We start from the raw sequence: 19,421 nt of genomic DNA, 5'->3' as shown, positions 1-19,421 counted from the left end.
AAATAGAGAAAACATAAACTATATGTAAGTACTGGTATGGTTTTTTCAGAATCACATTTGACATAAAGAAAATTACTGGAAAAAGCTTATTGATCAATTTCAAATCAAAAAGTACAACAAAATTTTTCTAATATTTTTAAAATTTTTCCAAAATGAAAAAAATTCATTTTATAATTCATTCTACATTCAGGAATTCAATTATATTTAATTCAAATTCGAAATATGAATTGAAGGTAGATACAAAGGAAATTGAGAGATTCCAGTTTCATTTCAAGAAAAAATGCAATAAACATGGGCCCGTAAATGCTTTGTTTTCTGTAGTCCTACTTTTTGTGATGATTGATGATGATTATACCAGTTTATCGAATTTTTATTAATCTTCGCTACAGTTTGGGTGAATAGTTACCAATACTTATAATTGATTTATTGATCACAGCTTACTCACTGGATCTTTATATGAATTTGAATTTAGAATTACTAGAGAATTTATTGAATTTTTTGTCTCGAAATCACTAGCAGATACGACGAACCTGAACAGCGTTTTACTGGATCAAAGTTTCTTTTTACATTTTCCATTATAACATTAATTAATACGATAAATAGATTTCATACTTTGTGAAATCATATCAATACATAATTATATACTTATTTGATTTTTGAAATTTGCTTAATTTGCTGGTACGAAATAACAATTTCACGTACCTCTGAGAGAAAGATAATTTTTCTGCTGCAATTCGTTTCGGCAAACTAGAGAAAACGCACTTTGCCGAGATATCGATAGAGGTGAGGAAGGACTGATACTCCTTGAAGACATGTCAGGTAGAGGACTGCTCGAAGGACTACCAGGAGATCTTGGTGGTGTCGATGCTTGAACGCTGTTGTAATGAGGTAGCATCATTAGTCGGGGCATACTGAAAAAGAAAGAATTATGAGAACATTGTAAATTACGTAGGAAATTCTCCGATTTCCACCGATAACATAATTCAACAATTAGCAGTTCTACACATTTAGAATCATTATAGGGCTCAACACTGTCGATCTCTTTAAGGTGATAATTATTGCACTTGAACTATTGGCATCTCGAATATATTATATTGTACAAATAGCATAATTGTCATTTAATCATGAATTTTCAATATTCTCTTCTATAAATTGATCAAAGAGTAGTTAAGATTCAATTCTGACCAATCTGGTGAGTATTCATAATAAAACGTATAATCCTCTCAATACTTTTGAAAATCTAGTAATGTAGGATATGTTTTTTCGAACGGTTATTTGAGAACTACCAATCTGGGTAAATTTAAACGTAGTATAGTGACTTGAAGAATAAAAACACGAAATTTGAACAAATTAATATTTGCCATGAAAAATAACTCCTAAATAGTGTCGAAGAAAATTTAGCGTAAGTACCCACTACTCAATCTTAAACCTACGCATTCGCCATTTTGATACTACTAAGTGTTTGCAATGGAATTGGGTCGTTTTGAAATCATTCGGTGTAAATTGAATATTACTAGAGAGTCTGTATTGAAATTGTTGAGATGAAAAAATTATTATATATCGCTGATTCAATGTTCGGTGATGTTAAGCGGAATAAACTCAGACAGGATTTCATAGCGTTGTAATGTTACAGTGGATGCAACAATGACTATAGTCATGACTCTACACTCTTTCTTTCGACTTTAATATCCAGTCAATTATTATGTTAGGACATATAAAATTTTGAGAAAACGCATTCTCTATACGAGATGATTTTTATTAACCGCCTATTGATATCTAATTAATAAAATGAAAGATAAAACTTAATAATTTAGATTCATACTTAATAAGAAATCAAGTTTCTTTACTGCGACAAATACGCATGTATTCATTTTTTTAGTTGAAATATTGAATCACACTGTCAGTTGTTTCCGACCATTTGCTCCCGGCTTATTGTGTTTATTTCCATCTTTTCATGATATGAATCAGACCATTTTAAAATTGTGAGAAATTTTTTGAAATTTGTAAAATTATTTATTCCCTGATTTTGAATACAATTAAAGATATCTGTACATACAATAATTTTTGAACTATATTGATATTTATCAATAATAACTTTTCTTCTCCTTTGTTTATGATAATCATTTTCTATAATTCCATTTTTTAATGTTCCTTTTATAATTTTTCGATTTGTGCTCCTTGCTACAAATCAAATGTGGCATGTGAGAAACTAAGTCAAGTTGAACGAATTGTTCTTCCAACTGCTTGACTACCCAGCTCATACCCAAGACCTGACCTCTAGCGATTATTCAAAATATAGAATGCTTAAGAAGATAATTCTCAAAAGCTGCTGACTTTAAATTGGGCTCTAAAAAGAAGTAATTGCCGAGGTTAGAAAGCAAAGATTAATCTTTCCACAGAAAGTGTATTGGAAAAATAGAGGAACGTTGGTGTATTAATAGGTTTCCCAAACTCGATGCTCACTGGAAGCATCTCGAGAAGTTGATACTATGAGAGAAAAATCTTCGAGGATCCCTGATCTGATATTAAGATATCAGAAAGCAGATTTAAGATATCTTGATTCGTTCCCGAGTAACAGAGCCTTTCTGAAAAATGACTGTTTTAAATATTTTGCTTAATCTTGGTTTCTGTTCGAGATATTCGAAAAATTCTAAAACGTTTTTGTTAGTAATTTTTATGGTTTCTAATAACAAACAAATAGGAATCATTCACCGTTTTAGAGCCGCAGATTTGTCGAAAAGCATCACGTTACTGGTTTTTCACAAATGTCAACATTCAAGAAACGCCAACCCTTCTCTATATCTCTAAAACAGTAATTAATTTCTATGATCTGTTATGAGTATCATATACACCAAAAAAATCACTGAAAAAAACATTTTACAATTTTTCGAATATCTCGAGCAGAAACCAAGATAAAGCGAAATATTTGAAACAGTAATTTTTCAGAAGTCTAATAGTTCTCGAGATGCTGCCAGAGAGCATGGAATTTGGAACAGCCTGTACACGTATCACTATATTAAAGGTGATTATACGTTGACGAATTAAGTCGATATTTTAAGAAAAAATCTGTTTACTGGTTGACCCTAGGACTTATTGAGTGCAGTATAACGACGCCCAGATCATTAGTCATCATCAGAAATAGTATCACTCCTTAAAAATATTTCCCTGGGCCACCCTGAAGAAGTTGTTCTATTTCCTTTCGTTATCTTAACTCAATGTAGTATGTCAGATAAATTAAAGTTTCACATACAATCTATTTTCAAATAAATTGATAATTCTGAACTCAATGTACATATAATTTCAAATTTAAAAATCATCAGTATGAATTCGAAACTAACTGACAAAATAACAAAAGTATTAATATGTCCTTTAAATCTATTTTGATGACAATTTTAGAGATTCAGTCATCAGGGGAATGCCAGGCCAATCTTGGGGACAATTAACATCAGTTATTCTTGCTGGAACCAGGTCTGTTTCGTCAGAGTTGTTGAATTTAATAAGAAACATGAGTTGTCTCGTAGTGTTTGAAGCTCCACTAGTTTTTTCCGCGTCTAAACCTTTATCAAAACCTGTGTTTTTTTATTACTTGACCTATCGTTTTTTTTTCAGTTTTTCTGTCTTTCTTCTTTGCCTTGATTTTTCATCATCAGAAGAATCTGATAAACTAGCTATTACTCCAAGGGCGCCTAAAATCTTCTGAACTGGCGTCAACAATTTTTTCAATCTGAAAATCTAGAGCAGAACAAAAACAACATGAAGATAATAGAAGTGAGACTAATACTCAACGACATACATATAATTCACGGCGACACCAATTCCAACCACCACGTCCTTAATGCCCCTCACGTATATATAGCGCGGCAAAAAAACACCGCTTCCCCCTGTACGTCTGGCTCCGGTTACGTCGCCCGTCCCGCCGCATTCCGGGCCTTCTAAATGTGTAATCGCGTGCCAACAATTCGGTAATAATTTTCGTTATTGAAAAACATTGCCTTACTTCCGTCCATTTACCGGCGCGTCGCATCTACATCAATTAGACCACAATCTCGGCAATCAATAGGACCGGAGAAATCATTGCGTGCCGCCGGCTCGGACAGAGGGGAGGACAGGGACTAATGCGACCATCCTTTGACACGATCGCTGGTCCTTCGGATCGGATTTTCAATCCTTTCGATTTTAGTGACGGAAGTTCCTAAAGCGACGATCGTTTCAATAAAGCGATGAAACATGCAAGAAGGCTAAAACAACATTTTTCAAATTCAAAGATCACATCATAAACGTATAGGTAGTTCGTTCATTCATTCGAAAAATTGGCCACCAAGAAGGGTGCCAAAGGACCCCGCACGTTTTACATGGGAAATGGCTTTCCGTGAATTTGACATTTAAAATTCATAATAATAATAATAACACTAATGATAATAAACAAAAAACAATTTAAAATTATATTAGCAATCGCAAGAAATCATTTAGAATATTATGAATCGAATCGAGGGCAAAATGATCATTATTGTTATTATTATTATTATGAATGTTACTCTCATAATTTTATTGTTTTTGATTGATATACTCATTCATTTTGCCAACGATCATATTATTAGATAGTATTAATTCGTATGTGTGAAGTTCAAAAAGTTCATAAAAAAAATTGTATTTTCAAGAATTCGTAGGTTAATTTCGGAAATTCCATTCATAGTTAGCTTCCAACACTTGGACTTCTATTTTCTACCCGGATAGTACTATATTGTATCAAAACTGCAGACATTTTCACGGATTCGTTTGTCTGTGAGATGCTATCATCAATTTCGAGACATTCTGAGGAATATGTCTTGGCATCCCATTGTCAGATTATCGAGATTTGTGAGAAACAAATCACATATTATATGTAAATGACATCAATAGTGATCACAATTGTTATCCCTGAGGATATATGATTAAGATTTTCCCATTTTCCCCCATTACAGCTCTCGATGCCTGGTAATGAACATTTTGGCTAACATATTTGATATTACTGGACATCAGATATATGAGGATTCAGTTATTATGGTCTCTCTTAAAAAAATCTCACAATATGTCGTTTCTCGGTCATGTGAATTATTCTGGCGTCATCTTGTGGCATGAAAAGATGTATGGAAGATCTTGGATTTTGTATCTCAGTGTATAAAAAATTATCGATGGCGGTGCCTAATATAACCAAGGAAGATCATTTCTCAGTCGGGTTCTGGCCGCCGAACATCCAAATTCCATCCCAACCAGAAATGAGAGCTCCCCGATTGATGAGCAAAAATCCCGAAAATTGCAAAAAATCCATTTTCAAAGCTCAATATCTCGAAAACTGTCCATTTTTGAGCTTTGTGGCTATGGACACTTCTGATCAGTTTATCAAGAACTACAACATATCAAAAATTCAGCCAAATTCACGGAAAGCCATTTCCCATATAAAACGTGCGGGGTCCTTTATCAAAACGTCTTGCATTTCTTAAAAGCATGCCGCTCTATTTATAAATCCATAGCAAAAAACGACGTAGTTCTTAAAGGTGCAAAAAGTTTTGTTTTATTAACTGACTTTGCGCCCCAACGATTTGGCGCCCCGGCAAAATGTCCGGTATTCCGCTCCTGGCGGCGGCCCTGGTTCTCAGAGTAACGCTTGTTTCAAAACGATGAAACATGCTAGACGGCAAAAACAGCATTTTTCAAATTCAAGATTGAAGATCCCATCATAAACGTATAGGTAGTTCATTCATTTGAAAAATAAGCCACCAAGAAGGGTGCCAAATTGGTGCTTCTTAATATCTCAAAAACAAGAATGACTGTGTGAAATCAGTTTTCGAAATTCCTGCTGAACAGAAAATAGTCCTTAGTAAGTTCGCACAACGGAGAAATAAGCAATAATTAACCAGAAATGGCAATCAATTTTAAGCTGTTTCGCATCCTAAAGCAATAAAATATCACTTGTTCAAAATGTCGTCGCCTGATGAGGACGAAGTTATAATGTTTTCATTTGATTTATTCAACAAAGTATTACAAACAAAAACAATATACAGAAATAGTTCCTAATATAGAAATAAAAAAAAATTGATTTATTTAACAATACAATAAAAGAAACATATCACAATAGAAATAAAACAAACCTTATGATACTCATGCATTGACTGGGCTAGATCAATCCCTGACTCATCTTGAAAAATTTCGCATTGTAATAGAACAGAACTTCTCAATAATTAAAACTTTTCCTGGTAATATTTAATCTCTGATACAGCGTTTCCAGAGCATTTCGATTTTAAGTGAAATAGTGATGATGGTCTCCACTAATGCATGAGATATAGCCCATTACTATCATGCACATGCAAAGCAACACATATAAATACATTGTGAATAAATGGTAAGAATTCCGAATTTTCGAAAAAAGTCCCGACATGAGGTTGTACTACGAATGGCGGCAATTATATGTACAGCTTTTTTCTGCTTCAGGAACACATTCTGGGCATCGTGGGCTATCCTCATCGTGATGATCCCCAGATCAAAAGACCGTAGGACATTCTTCTGTAGAAAAGAACCTTAGATCAAGAAGCAACTTCGGAAAAACTTCCTTGTGTACGATTTAATGTTCACTTTCATTATGGAATACAATTACTCAATTAATCTGCAAAGTGACACATGCCGTGAAAAATAGAATTAAAGTCTACACAATGTCATTTATCATTTATTTTTTGGAAAAATTTCGTTTAGGGAACGATTGATTTGTATTGATAGGTAGGAACTATAATTCTCATTCGAAATTAACCGCTATTCTTTTTAAATAAAAATATCAATAACAATATCTTACGTTAGGTACGTATATCAATAAAAATATATCATATAATAATGAAGGTACACTAATACGAAATAGAATCATGTTAATTTGTTTTTGTTGTTTTTTAAATCTCCATCAAATTTTTCCCTAAGCGATTAACCATCTAATGAACGCTTTTAGTGCTCGGCTATGTTTCCGTAATTATTGCAAGTTATGCCACGTGCCTCTTGCAATAACATTAATTTTATCTTAAATCGAAAGCTATTAGTGCCAAGCCCTGAAGGGTTCTCAGGTAGATTTACCTGTCATCTACACCCTAGGTGACTGACAGGTAGATATCTCTAATGAAAACAATCCTTGGACCGGATAAAAAGTGAAAACGTGTTTTGATACTATATAGCTGTCCATAAACATTTCCCACCTTATCCCACCTTGAGAGATATCTACATGTGATTTTATATCGATTCATTTGTATTTATAAAAAGGTCACTAATAAGTAGAAATAATATTTTTTTTTCAAATAATTATCTAATATTTTCAGATGAAATAAGAAAAAAAATAAAAATTTATTCTTAATAATAATTGTTTCTCAAACACAACTCTCAAACAGATTCTTCTGGTTAGTTTAAAAAATTTTCTAAAATCAACTTAAAAAAATTACAGTCTTGGGAAAACTGTGTAGTTATTGAAATATTTGTGAAATTTATTTTGTGTTTTTTTATTTGATTAGGAATTTTCATCAAGTACTGAATCCATCGAATGATATTCTCCGGTGCAAATTTTGATACTCAATTTTACGATAATTTATCCATTTTAAAAATAGAGAACACCTTTTACAGAATTCAGGATTCATTGATTTGATTTTGAAATTTAAGTATTTCGATTAGGGCTCGATTACACATTTAAAGAATCCAGAAAAAAATTGTCAGCGAAAATAATAACAATTCTAACGAATGAGTGTTCCATAGAGTAATAAATATAGATAGAACAAGTACACGCAATTTTTATACATTCCCAACAGGTTAAGATTACGTTGTCGGATTGTGATATATCTTCAAATCCACAATTTTACAATATCATTATCATTTGAATTAATTTTTTTCTTTTTTCTGTTGTAAGTAGTGTTTTTCACTGAATAAAGAGTTATTATTATTATTATATTACATTCAATGAAATATATTTATCTGAGTGATTCCCGATTAAATATGCGACTTTGAATATTTGGAATACGATATTTTCCTAATTCTCGAATTTATAATAAGAAGAATATTTATTATTTTCTGTATCTACCTGCTGAACCAAGGTTTGGCAACTTTTGCTCTCTCAGTGGCATTGGTTGTGTCACGTCGTTTGGCGCGCTTGGAGTTCGTTTTCTGAATTTCTGATATATTTAGGTCTTCATTTCAATATATTTTTAGTTAATATGAAACGTTGATTCACTATGGGGTCAATTCGCGCATTGACTGAAATATCGTATCACTGATATGTTTTCATTTCCACGCGGTTCTTGTCAAATTTGATAGTTCATGTTGAGGGCAAAATTTGCTTACTGAAAATGACATATGCTCCCTCTATCTATGTTTAATACTCTGAGCTCTGTTCTAAATTGAACACTCAGATTAAAAAGATTTTCAATAAAAAGAAACTCGACTTAGAGTTGATGAGGTAATTTTTGTGTCTTCGACTTAAAGAGGTAAATATGATAAAATGTAACCGTAAAATAATTCGAATTATGCATGGTTATTTTTTCGGCTTAGGATGGTCTTCAAGGGGATTGAAAATAATTCGAATTATCGGAGATTTTCGAGTTAACGAGAGTCGACTCTAAATAATTAAAGGTTATGTGAACTCAATATAAATTTAAAAATTAAAATAAATCTGTGCAAATCATTTATTCCATTATTTTGATATTGAATATCCATCTAAAAAGGACAGAATACATAAAATTACTATAAGCGTTTTTGCGTATTAGAACCACATTGGATGAAAAAAGTGCCGTAATTTGCATCAAACTTGAGTTTATTGACGAAATAAGGTTTTTTAGTGAATATAGACCTATTCCTACATCACAGAAAGGGGTTTCTAGAATTCTGTAATCTATCCTACTGAAAGACATTTGAAGAAAAATCAAACAAAAAGCAGATTACTTATTGTTCCGTAATAGCTCTCTCACCTCATTTTGAGTCTCATGTTAAACATTTGCGACACCAGTATCGATTAGTTTCACAGGCCATTCAGAAAGGAGTGTTTAATTAGTTTTTAATGATAGAGACGAATACAGGCTATCTATAAATAATTAGAACCAGGTTCTGTTACGAAACAATACTTTTGAGGGATAAAAATTCGTTTAAAAAAGGTAATGGCGGAGAAGATGCCGTATAATTGTGATTTACAATCTAAGAGGATTTTGTAATGAATATTTGGCATGATTGGCGTACGGACACTGGAATTAGATGCTGATTACCTAGGCAATCATGATCTGGTGAATGTTTCTGATTAGGTGGGTACTGTTATGACTGATGAGATCATGTGACTAGAAAAACCATAATCTAATAATAAATATCATGGCGCGGGCTTTGAACTTGATGGTACCTATTTGTTCCGAATTCCAAATCATAACTCACAATTTATCAATTGGAAAACTTTGTGGTGAAGAAATTTTTTGAATTAGTTTAATTATCAATTGGAAAACTTTGTGGTGAAGAAATTTTTTGAATTAGTTTAATTATCAATAGAAGTTAATTTCCGAGGTTCCATAATAATGAATAATGATTTTTACTCTCCGCAATATATTCAAAATTAATACATCAACCAACTAAAGAATCAGATTTTATAGATAAAATTTTTATTTGCAAATTATTTCGTTGAATATTCTATCAAATAAACTTTGTTAGGAGTCACGTATTGATGAAATAAAAATCTTGGTTGATGTTGATATAGTTCATTTCACTCGATAGTCGGCAACATAGACAGAGAATAAAATAATGTGAGATCAATCGGACAATAATAACATAAAAAATATCAAAAAACATAAGTAGGTACTTATATTATCTTCATTCGGAAAAAAAGCAGTTGATAATCGAGATTATTTTGTTCAATGGTTTTTCATGATTGATTCAACATAACATCTTCGCATTAATGAATAATCCAGGATAATAGTCTAACCAAAGTTACTTGACTTGAAAATAATAATTTAGCCACACGTAATATAAAATCATGGATAGAATAAAAAATGACTGAAACTTGAACAAATCCTGTAGGTATATTTCACAGGTAGGTATACCTATTTCCTTGCTGGTCAAGTGACTTTGGAAAAAATATAGCTCAATTTTTAATACTTAGTAATAATAGTTGAGTTTGTCAGGAAAAAAAAACAATTCTCTTAATAATCAATTTGTAAATAATTATTCATCATTGTAAATAATATTTCACTATAGAGCTCTGAAGAAATGAACAGGTATATATATAAAAGCTAATCCGTATGTAAGAAGTTTGAGAGGTTAACAGAGGCCTAAGGGAGTCGGGATAGGAAAAAAATTAAAAAATACATAAAGGTATTTCAGTATCTGATATTTGAAAAACTACTATTGCTTGTTGATGTTAATTCATTTCCATTGTGATTTTTGTTTCATGATTTCTTTTTTTTAGCCTTCAAAATACCCACATGGAATTTTTTCAAGAATTTCATGCTAATTGGTGTTTTACAGTTCTCGATTTATGTTCTGGAAAGTCTTCAGAACTAACATGAACTGAACTCTTTTCATTTGAGTTTTGGGGTTCGAAAATTTATAAATATAACTTTTCAAGTTTTTTGTTGCGAATAATCATTGAGTATTGAAAATGGTACAAGAATTCGACTCATGAAATTGATTTGAATCGTGATCTAAAAAGCGATCAATTCATTAACATATGAGTATTCGAAAAAACTTATCTTCGAAACTATAGGCGAGTAGTTTTTTAGTCGTATTCGAAGCTAGTCCTGTTAAAAGTTTTTATTTTCAATTTTTCCTACCTATGTGAAAGTTTCCAGAAATTAATTTTCGTCAATTTTATTCTTAATTTTGAACTTCTAGCATTCAGTGAATTCGAAAGATGATTTAGGTAGATACTGAAAATGTTTTGTAAGAATTATATGAAAAAATTTAATCAGATATTTTTACATTAATTTTTTCTGTTCATTATATTGAATACCTTCAATCTATATTTGTATCATTAGTCTATAATAATGAATATGATATAATTTATATGTATTGAATGAGATGGAATACCCTGTATTCAATATCTTGGTCTATTATTTGAGTGAAAAAATCTTTTATACTTTTGTTTGAGTGAGGGTTATTTTGGGTGATATAAGATAAGAAAAAAATGCATTTTAGACTTGGAAGATTATGGTTAGATAAAAAAATGTTGAAATTTGAGTCGTTCATGAAAGATCTTCATATTCTAATAACATAACATAGTATCCCAGTTGAAGGTACAAAAGAGCATGAACACAGTTTTCTGCAAGCCCCCCAAAGGGATTGATGAATGAGTAGGTATGTCATGAAATAATTATATTCAGAAATTCTTCTGATAAGAATTCACGAATAAGTAGAAATATGAAAGATTATATCAGAAAGTAAAATGGTAATTCGTCATGTACATTTTATATTGTTCTGCTTCTAATAATTTTGGAGTAATGCAGGTAGTTTTGAAAATAGCTTTGAATGAAAAATATTAAACGAGTACTACGTAAGTTTTTGGAATATGTTCCTCACAAAATGGGTATTTCTGAAGACTCAATAAATCAAGATTTTTTTATACATAATTTCTAATCATCAATGAAAATAATTAATCAATCTGATCAATTCTGAGGCCATTGTATAGAAAAATGCATACACAACATTACATTTCGTATCTGGGACCAGAATTTATTTATATAGGTATTGCCTACTTCATTGAGAGATATAAGTACTAAAAGAAAAGTTCAGAGATTGAAATTATTCTTATAGTGGAGAATATCACAGTTGTTTGGACTTGTTTTAGATTAATTTCCGACATCCCCTGCCTCACCTGCTACTTGATTTCTCATCCCGATTTTTGTATGTTTTCATTATTTTATGAATTAAATTTTTTTTTCTCGCAATTGATCTTGCCTAGTGTAATTTTTTTTGTGAGTTCATATTATAAGGTACATTGGACCCTTGGACGAAGTTACACAACACAAGCCTGGCTTAGGTGTCTCGCTCAAACTTTGTATATTCTCCTGAATAAATTGATTTGATTTGATATACCTTATGTTGATTTGCAAATTATTTAATTGATTGTGCATATGTAGGTAGGTATATAAAATAAAACTAGATGCCAAAAATTTAATTCTGAGTTATAGTTTATATAGTTTAATGTCGATTTTATACCTACAAACTACGCCATGGTACCTAGATCGATAAAAGAGACAAATTCAATTGAGATTGATCTATTTTAATAATATATTTTCAGTCTCATGAAATAGATATTATGAGACAATTTGAGTTAGGTTATTTATTTTTAACCGTTTTTGTAGTTTTTTCTCATAATTTTGGTTATAAGTACTCTGATATAAAATAGTTTTTTATTTTTTGTTTTATAAATTTTTGTGCAATAACTGCGGCTATAGATAGTTAATATTGAAAACATAGTTGTATCATTCGAATTTATCCCATATGAAAATCACATCTCAAAATTTTTATGAAAAATCATGGAACGGTAGATGATTTTAATTGGATTCCGATTTATCGAAAAAAAATTGTTTTTTTTAAACTCACCTTTTCCCTTGAAATTGACGTCTCCTCTCTCTGCAAAATGTCATGAAAACGCCAAAGTACCTTCAGAAGACACAGCCACCGGGTCACAACTCTCTTTAACCCACAGCAAAATACTAACTAACTAAAAGTTTTTTTTGTTCATCGAACCAATAATGCCGCAAACTCGAAAACCATAGAGTCTGAATCACGAAAACGATTCACGCAAAGCTGATTTCGATGGGTCGCAAAGCACTATCATATTCGAAATGTTACACCTGACTGAAATTCTGAAAGGATTCTCCAGGTATAATGCGGGTTTTCCCCTACCTGAAATCGCTAGCTGAGATATCATAAGCTCCACGTGCTCAATTTACCTGTATCCCACCCCCTTTGGCTATCGGAGACGGGCGTTCATTCGTCCAGAGAGATTTGTGGGCGGTGCTCAGGCCTATAGATCCGCCGGATTGGCCAGTGATTTGTACGATGCCACTTAAGTGTTGTCGATTAATTAACTGATTGATTATCCGATTGAAAACCAGTTTGTTTTTCAGACGAGGTGTCGTAAAAATACCGATTGGGATGGGTAGATAGAAGAATCGATTAGCGGCGTAGAGTTGGGTTTCATCGGTTTTTTTCAATGTTTGGACTGTTGAAGTTTTTTTATTGAATTAAAGAGAATATAACACTCATAATGAAGAATTAATTAAACCTTTGTTTCTTTTTAATATTGACATTATATCCTTACCTACAGTATGTTATTCTTCCGATGCTTAATTGCTTAATTTTGGTTTATTATTGAAGTTTCCTTCAATACTTGATTCACAAGTGCGATTCACAATGTATGTTGCTGAGTTGATTAATTCTGTTCAAAAGCTCTAGTCAAAAATTCCTTTTCTAGAGTGAATTAAAGCTCTTGCTGTTTCTACAATAGTTAGGTTCTCACTTTTTGCATTCTGTTGTGGTGTATATGGCATGATTAGTCTTTGTCTTATACTATAATGGTTTAGCGTTATTCTAACTCTAAAAGTTTTTTTAGGCAGATAAAACTACTTCAACGTAATATCTTGCAGCTTTAATTTCACCTACCGCGATGCTTAAATTATGAGTCACTTCTGATTTGCGTTTTATGAAACATATAAGACAATACCTGATATACCAAAAAATCCTTGAATAAGACATAATATCGATAGCCAGATTTGGAAGGGTTACACATGTCTGAATGTTAGAATTCATTGGCTCAATCTCTTTTCTCAAATTTAAATATTCGAGCCTTTCCATAAAGACAACCTTCACATAATTGTTCCACAATCGAGAATCGAGATCGAATCCAATTCTCTTTTTGGTGTTGATGTCCTAATCTTTCATGGTATTCCTGAAAAACATAATCATTATTAACTTCAATAATTCCTTTTGAATTTTCTGGCTTTGAGGATTTCGTTTCAAGTTTTGCAATCCTTCTGAACAATTTAGTGTTACAATAAGTAGGGATTCACGGCTTGAGTTGATGTTCAAGTTACTTGACTTTAGCTCAGGGCCCCCGCAAGGGTCATCAACGCCCGCGTGCCGAAAATATTTTGGCGCCCCAAAAAGGGAGGAAGTGGAGAAAAACGTCGCAGGATAATCGGCAAAAAATGTTTCAGTTTTTGTTAGGAATTTATTTGTAGAAGGGTTAAAAAACTATCAGCAACCTTTATTGAATGCCTTAAGAACTTTATGCTGTCAGTTGTTGCATAATATATTTTTTAAATGTTTCATTATTTTATTCAAGCATTCGATCAAAACCGCATTTTATTTTAATTTTGTAATGAAGCTGCAGAGTTTTCAAAACCTGAGCTTTATTCTTCTTTAAATTATTCATAATATTATATTAAAATATTAATATTATTATTCATAATTATTAAATATTATTCTATACTCCCAGCCATCTTCTCCCTTTGTTGAAGTCTAGCTTTTTTTTTGCTCTCGAAATTTTGCACCAGAAGGTCGTTTTCTCTTGTATGGCTCCTAGAATTTAAGAAAAACTTGATCCAAAATTGGTAAGGACATTCACCCATGATTTACTTTGCGCCATCCCTTTGAGAATAACCCGTATGTTTTCATTTTTATGAATTTAAACCTTAAATCCGAGCCTTTAAACCTAAACGGAGTTAATATTAATAATAATAATAATAAGTTGAGACCGATCTGAAGCACATACCCTGTTCCTGTTATAATAATTAATTTTTGGCAAAGGTGAAATATAATTTTTTTAGAATGTCAAACGGCTACGAACATCAAATAAATAATACAGATCCAGGGTGCATATTAAAAAAAAAATTAAGTATAATATGATGGTGGCCCCAGGTAACAAATTCAAAATATCAAAGTCGATTCAATTTTTTCACGATTACAAACAATACTTCCCTATTTGAAGCAAATAAAAATAATATTATAGTATATAGGTATGGACTAATTTAGGATGTGCACCATTTTAAACAGAAAAAAAAATATCGAATTTTATAGACTAATAGAAATGCTAATACTGTATGTGGATAGGTACTTACCATTTCATAAAATTTAATTTAATCACAACAAGAAACAGTAAAACTAACCACAATTACACAAAATACGAATATTTCCAATTATCTGAGTATTTTAATTTTTTGCGTCTTGACCTCAACCCCTAAACGTTTCGAAACAAAATAACTATTCTTTGGATAGGTTTCTGCTGTTAAAGCATAGCAAGCAGATTTTGGTAGTTTCAGAAATTCTCTGTAACATGTAGTATTTTTCCTACAGATGGTGGCGAAAGTTTCAGTAATTCCCCTGGCTAAAAGCTATCGCTTCGGTATTTATGATTGTTTATGTGTACCATATGCGTTTTAGTGATGATCGAAGAAATGGTGCCCGCCGTCCGGTGCAAGGTGGTCCATAAAGAAATCCCGTACCTACAAAGGGATGATTATTTATGATTTGTTTTCTCGAAAAGAATCGTATAATTGCAATCTGTGGCCGAGGTTATTTTATAGGGATTGTGACGTTCGGGAACTTGTTTGGATGTGTAAAAGATGTCTTTGAACGTTTAAAATTGTTGAAAAAATAAAAAAAACATTTTTTCAAAAACCTTTGGTCTTTCGGATTTTCATGGGGTCTATAAGAGATTTTGGCGCCCCTTAAGAGTGGCGCCCGCGTGCGGTGCACGCGTTGAACGCGCGGTTGCGGGGGCCCTGCTTTAGCTTAACTTGAATTGATTTCAAATTCTATCGATTTCAAATTCAAATTCTCCAAAATAATCTCCTTCCAATTTCTCAAAATTAAAAAAAATAATTAATCTACATTAAAAGATAGATTTCAGTAATCGAAATTTTAGCAATTGGCGCCCAACGCGGGGCTGGATAGTCACTAAATCATTAATTTGATTTCCAATTCGATTAAAATTCACATTCCAAATAAATTATTTCAAATTTTTTTTTGAGTAATTGAAAGGCTTATTCCTGGAATAATACATAAAATTCCAATTAAAAAAAAAATTATTGCTATTTGTTGATAATTGAAAAAATAATGGAGGAGAAACGTCAAGCAGAAATTGGAAGGAGATTAATTTTGAGAATTTGAATTTGATATCGATAGAATTTGAAGTTGGAAATGAATTATTAACGAGTTGAAGAAGAAATCATACAGATATTGAAAAAGTTTTGGAATTGAAAAAGGAATTTGAAATTGGAATTGGAAAGAATTTGGAGTTATAACATCGAAGTAGTAAGAGTTTTATTTTGAAAGAATATGAAACAAGACTATAGAATTTGGAATTAGAAACAAAAGAAGAAAGAAATATTGGATCGAATAGAAAAGAAAATCATTAGATAAGTGTTTTTTTTTCAATTGCTTGTATAAAATTTCAATAGTTAGGTAAGATTAGATAGGTAGGTTAGAAAGATTAGTTAGCTTGATTGTTCAGTTAAAAAAAAATTAAATATATATAATTCTAAATTTTTGTAATTTCAAAAAAAAAACTTATTTCATTTGTGACTAGAATCCACCCCAAATTTTTAAAATTTCAAAAAAAAAAAATTAATTAATCTACATAAGAGATTTCAGTAATCGAAATCATAGCAGTAGGTACCTATAAATTCTCTAGGTAACTTGAATTAACTCTATTCTGTTCTTGAAATGAATTCACTGTCAGGATTTTTATCTTGTGCTGACAATAATGAGAAAAAGTCTTTTTGCACTGAACCAAAAATGTACAGGGTGGGCAAATAAGCGAGGTAAGCGGCTATATCTCAGGAACCACTCATCGTAGAGACTTGCGGTAAAAAATTTTACGACTAAAGTAAACAAAAGAAAACACTGGAAATTGTTTTGAAGTTCATACCTCCACCGCTAGGGGGCGTAATAGCTAACGTCGAGTAGAAAAATGCATTTTACTCGAAAAATTTTCATATTAAGTTAGAAAAAAAATATCATCACTGTAAACCTTGGAAAATTCTCTATCTGTTTGAACTGTCACTTCCGATTTTGCGACATCAAATAAGGGTGGGGGAAAGATAGAAATCTGACTGATTGAAATGTCTGTAACTTTAGTTTGGCTCAACATTTTTGAGCAAATTAAATCTTATTTGAGAGACAACATCTTGTTGATTGAGGAAAAAATATACTCATGATGAATTTGATTCAGCTGCTTCCGATAGGGAGCGCTAAGTCAGAAGTTCATTGTTTTGTTCATTTTTCTCTGAAATTTCAAATATAATGATAGGATTTTCTTAACAGAAACAAAAATTTCATTGAATTTGCATGAAAAAACCTGAAGGTCGTAAATCGATAATTTCAGGCGTTCTGAAGTTATGGCCGAAAGAAGATATTCTTCAACTGATGCACTGCGAAAAACCAAATTGAGTCTTCAAGTTCTAACAGAAACAGAAATCCCATCAAATTTGTATGAAAAAACCAAAAGGTCGCAAAGCGATAGCTTCAGGCGTTCTGGAGTTATGGCCGAAAGAAGACACAATTTAGTTTTTCAGTGCATCAGTTGAAGAATATCTTTTTTCGTCCATAACTAGAGAACCCCTGAAGCTATCGCTTTGCGACCTTTTGGTTTTTTCATACAAATTTGATGGGATTTCTGTTTCTGTTAGAACTTGAAGACTCAATTTGGTTTTTCGCAGTGCATCAGTTGAAGAATATCTTCTTTCGGCCATAACTTCAGAACGCCTGAAATTATCGTTTTGCGACCTTCAGGTTTTTTTATGCAAATTCAATGAAATTTTTGTTTCTGTTAAGAAAATCCTATCATTACATTTGAAATTTCAGAGAAAAATGAACCAAACAATGAACTTCTGACTTAGCGCTACCTATCGGAAGCAGCTGAATCAAATTCATCATGAGTATATTTTTTCCTCAATCAACAAGATGTTGTCTCTCAAATAAGATTTAATTTGCTCAAAAATGTTGAGCCAAACTAAAGTTACAGACATTTCAATCAGTCAGATTTCTATCTTTCCCCCACCCTTATTTGATGTCGCAAAATCGGAAGTGACAGTTCAAACAGATAGAGAATTTTCCAAGGTTTACAGTGATGATATTTTTTTTCTAACTTAATATGAAAATTTTTCGAGTAAAATGCATTTTTCTACTCGACGATAGCTATTACGCCCCCTAGCGGTGGAGGTATGAACTTCAAAACAATTTCCAGTGTTTTCTTTTGTTTACTTTAGTGGTAAAATTTTTTACCGCAAGTCTCTACGATGAATGGATCCTGAGATATAGCCGCTTACCACGCTTATTTGCCCACCCTGTACATAAATTCAATGAAAAATGTTTCAACCGATGAACAGCAAAATTAATGTAATGAAAAGTCGTTTTTGTTTTTTTTTTCTGTATGAAGGCACAACTTAAACTGTTAAACCAATGAAATGTTCACTATCACATTGTTCATTATTTATTTGATCGGTTGTACCTTGTATCAATAATATATTAGATACTGTTCAACATCAACACACTCAACATCAATTTCAGAATAGTGGTATTGATGAACAGGGATTCATAAAGTCAATGAATAGGGATAAATGAAGGAATTATGAAAATTTTTTGCACCATAAATCATGATTAATTAGAAATAATAATGTTTTTCAAAACTTTATCTACCATTTTATAATATTTCAATTTTCAAGGTTCAATAAAGACGATTATTATTATTAATAAAGACGATTATTAATTGACGGAATAATATTGATTGTTCCTTGAAATTAAGTTTATTATCCAAAGGAACACTTATACACCAACATTGACTTGAGAAATGAAATGAATCTGAACTGTAGTGCATGAGTTCTTATTGAGTTGATCAGCACTGAAATTGCATTGGTATAAATATGTAACATCCTTAAGGAATGATATTCCGTTATATTTTTATGGGATGATTGTCATTCTCTAATGCGATCAGAGCTGTGCCAAAGCATTGTGCTTAGTGCTTTCGAAAGCACTTGAAGCCTTTTTGTGCTCCCGAGCACTGATTAGTCTTTGATCGTGTATTGAAATTCGATAGGTACACAATAAAGATCTGACGGTGGCTCTTTTGTGTGAATTCAGTGTGCATTTATATATCAGATAAGTTTAATTTAATAAAAAATCAATGCATTTGTTAGGCGGAAGGAGAGTAGGAAATTGAATTTTCAATCATATCCCAGGATATTTCTTATAAAATAAAGTATAAACAGTACTATTATGATATTTTGAAATTGAACATTTCAATACCTATCTTATAGGTAAATGAGAGAGTTATTACATTTACCATCCACTTTGTTTTCAACAATAAGAATTTTGATATTTGCATTATTGAAGGAAGTCTAACAAAGTTCGATCATTAGTAGTTGGCCAGACTGTAAACGATAAAT

The 19,421-nt window shown here is 31.7% G+C and overlaps 1 protein-coding gene across 1 annotated transcript in view; it reads right to left on the bottom strand.

Annotated features, from left to right (window-relative positions):
- The window catches only part of LOC123678267 (zinc finger protein sens-like), a 47,524-nt gene extending 34,000 nt beyond the window's left edge, over nt 1-13,524 (bottom strand). The window contains exons 1-2 of the mRNA XM_045615234.1: nt 12,574-13,524; nt 703-911 (exon numbers count right to left, since the gene is read on the bottom strand). Coding sequence (XP_045471190.1) covers nt 703-911; nt 12,574-12,617 — 253 coding nt within the window. The 5' untranslated portion in view covers nt 12,618-13,524. The remainder of the gene's footprint in view (nt 1-702; nt 912-12,573) is intronic.
- Between the last annotated feature and the right edge of the window lie 5,897 nt (nt 13,525-19,421).

Source organism: Harmonia axyridis, chromosome 4, assembly GCF_914767665.1.
Source record: "Harmonia axyridis chromosome 4, icHarAxyr1.1, whole genome shotgun sequence".
In the NCBI taxonomy this organism is placed as follows: domain Eukaryota; kingdom Metazoa; phylum Arthropoda; class Insecta; order Coleoptera; family Coccinellidae; genus Harmonia; species Harmonia axyridis.
The sequence above is the reverse complement of the archived record's forward strand: the minus strand, read 5'-3'. Positions and strand labels throughout refer to the sequence as shown.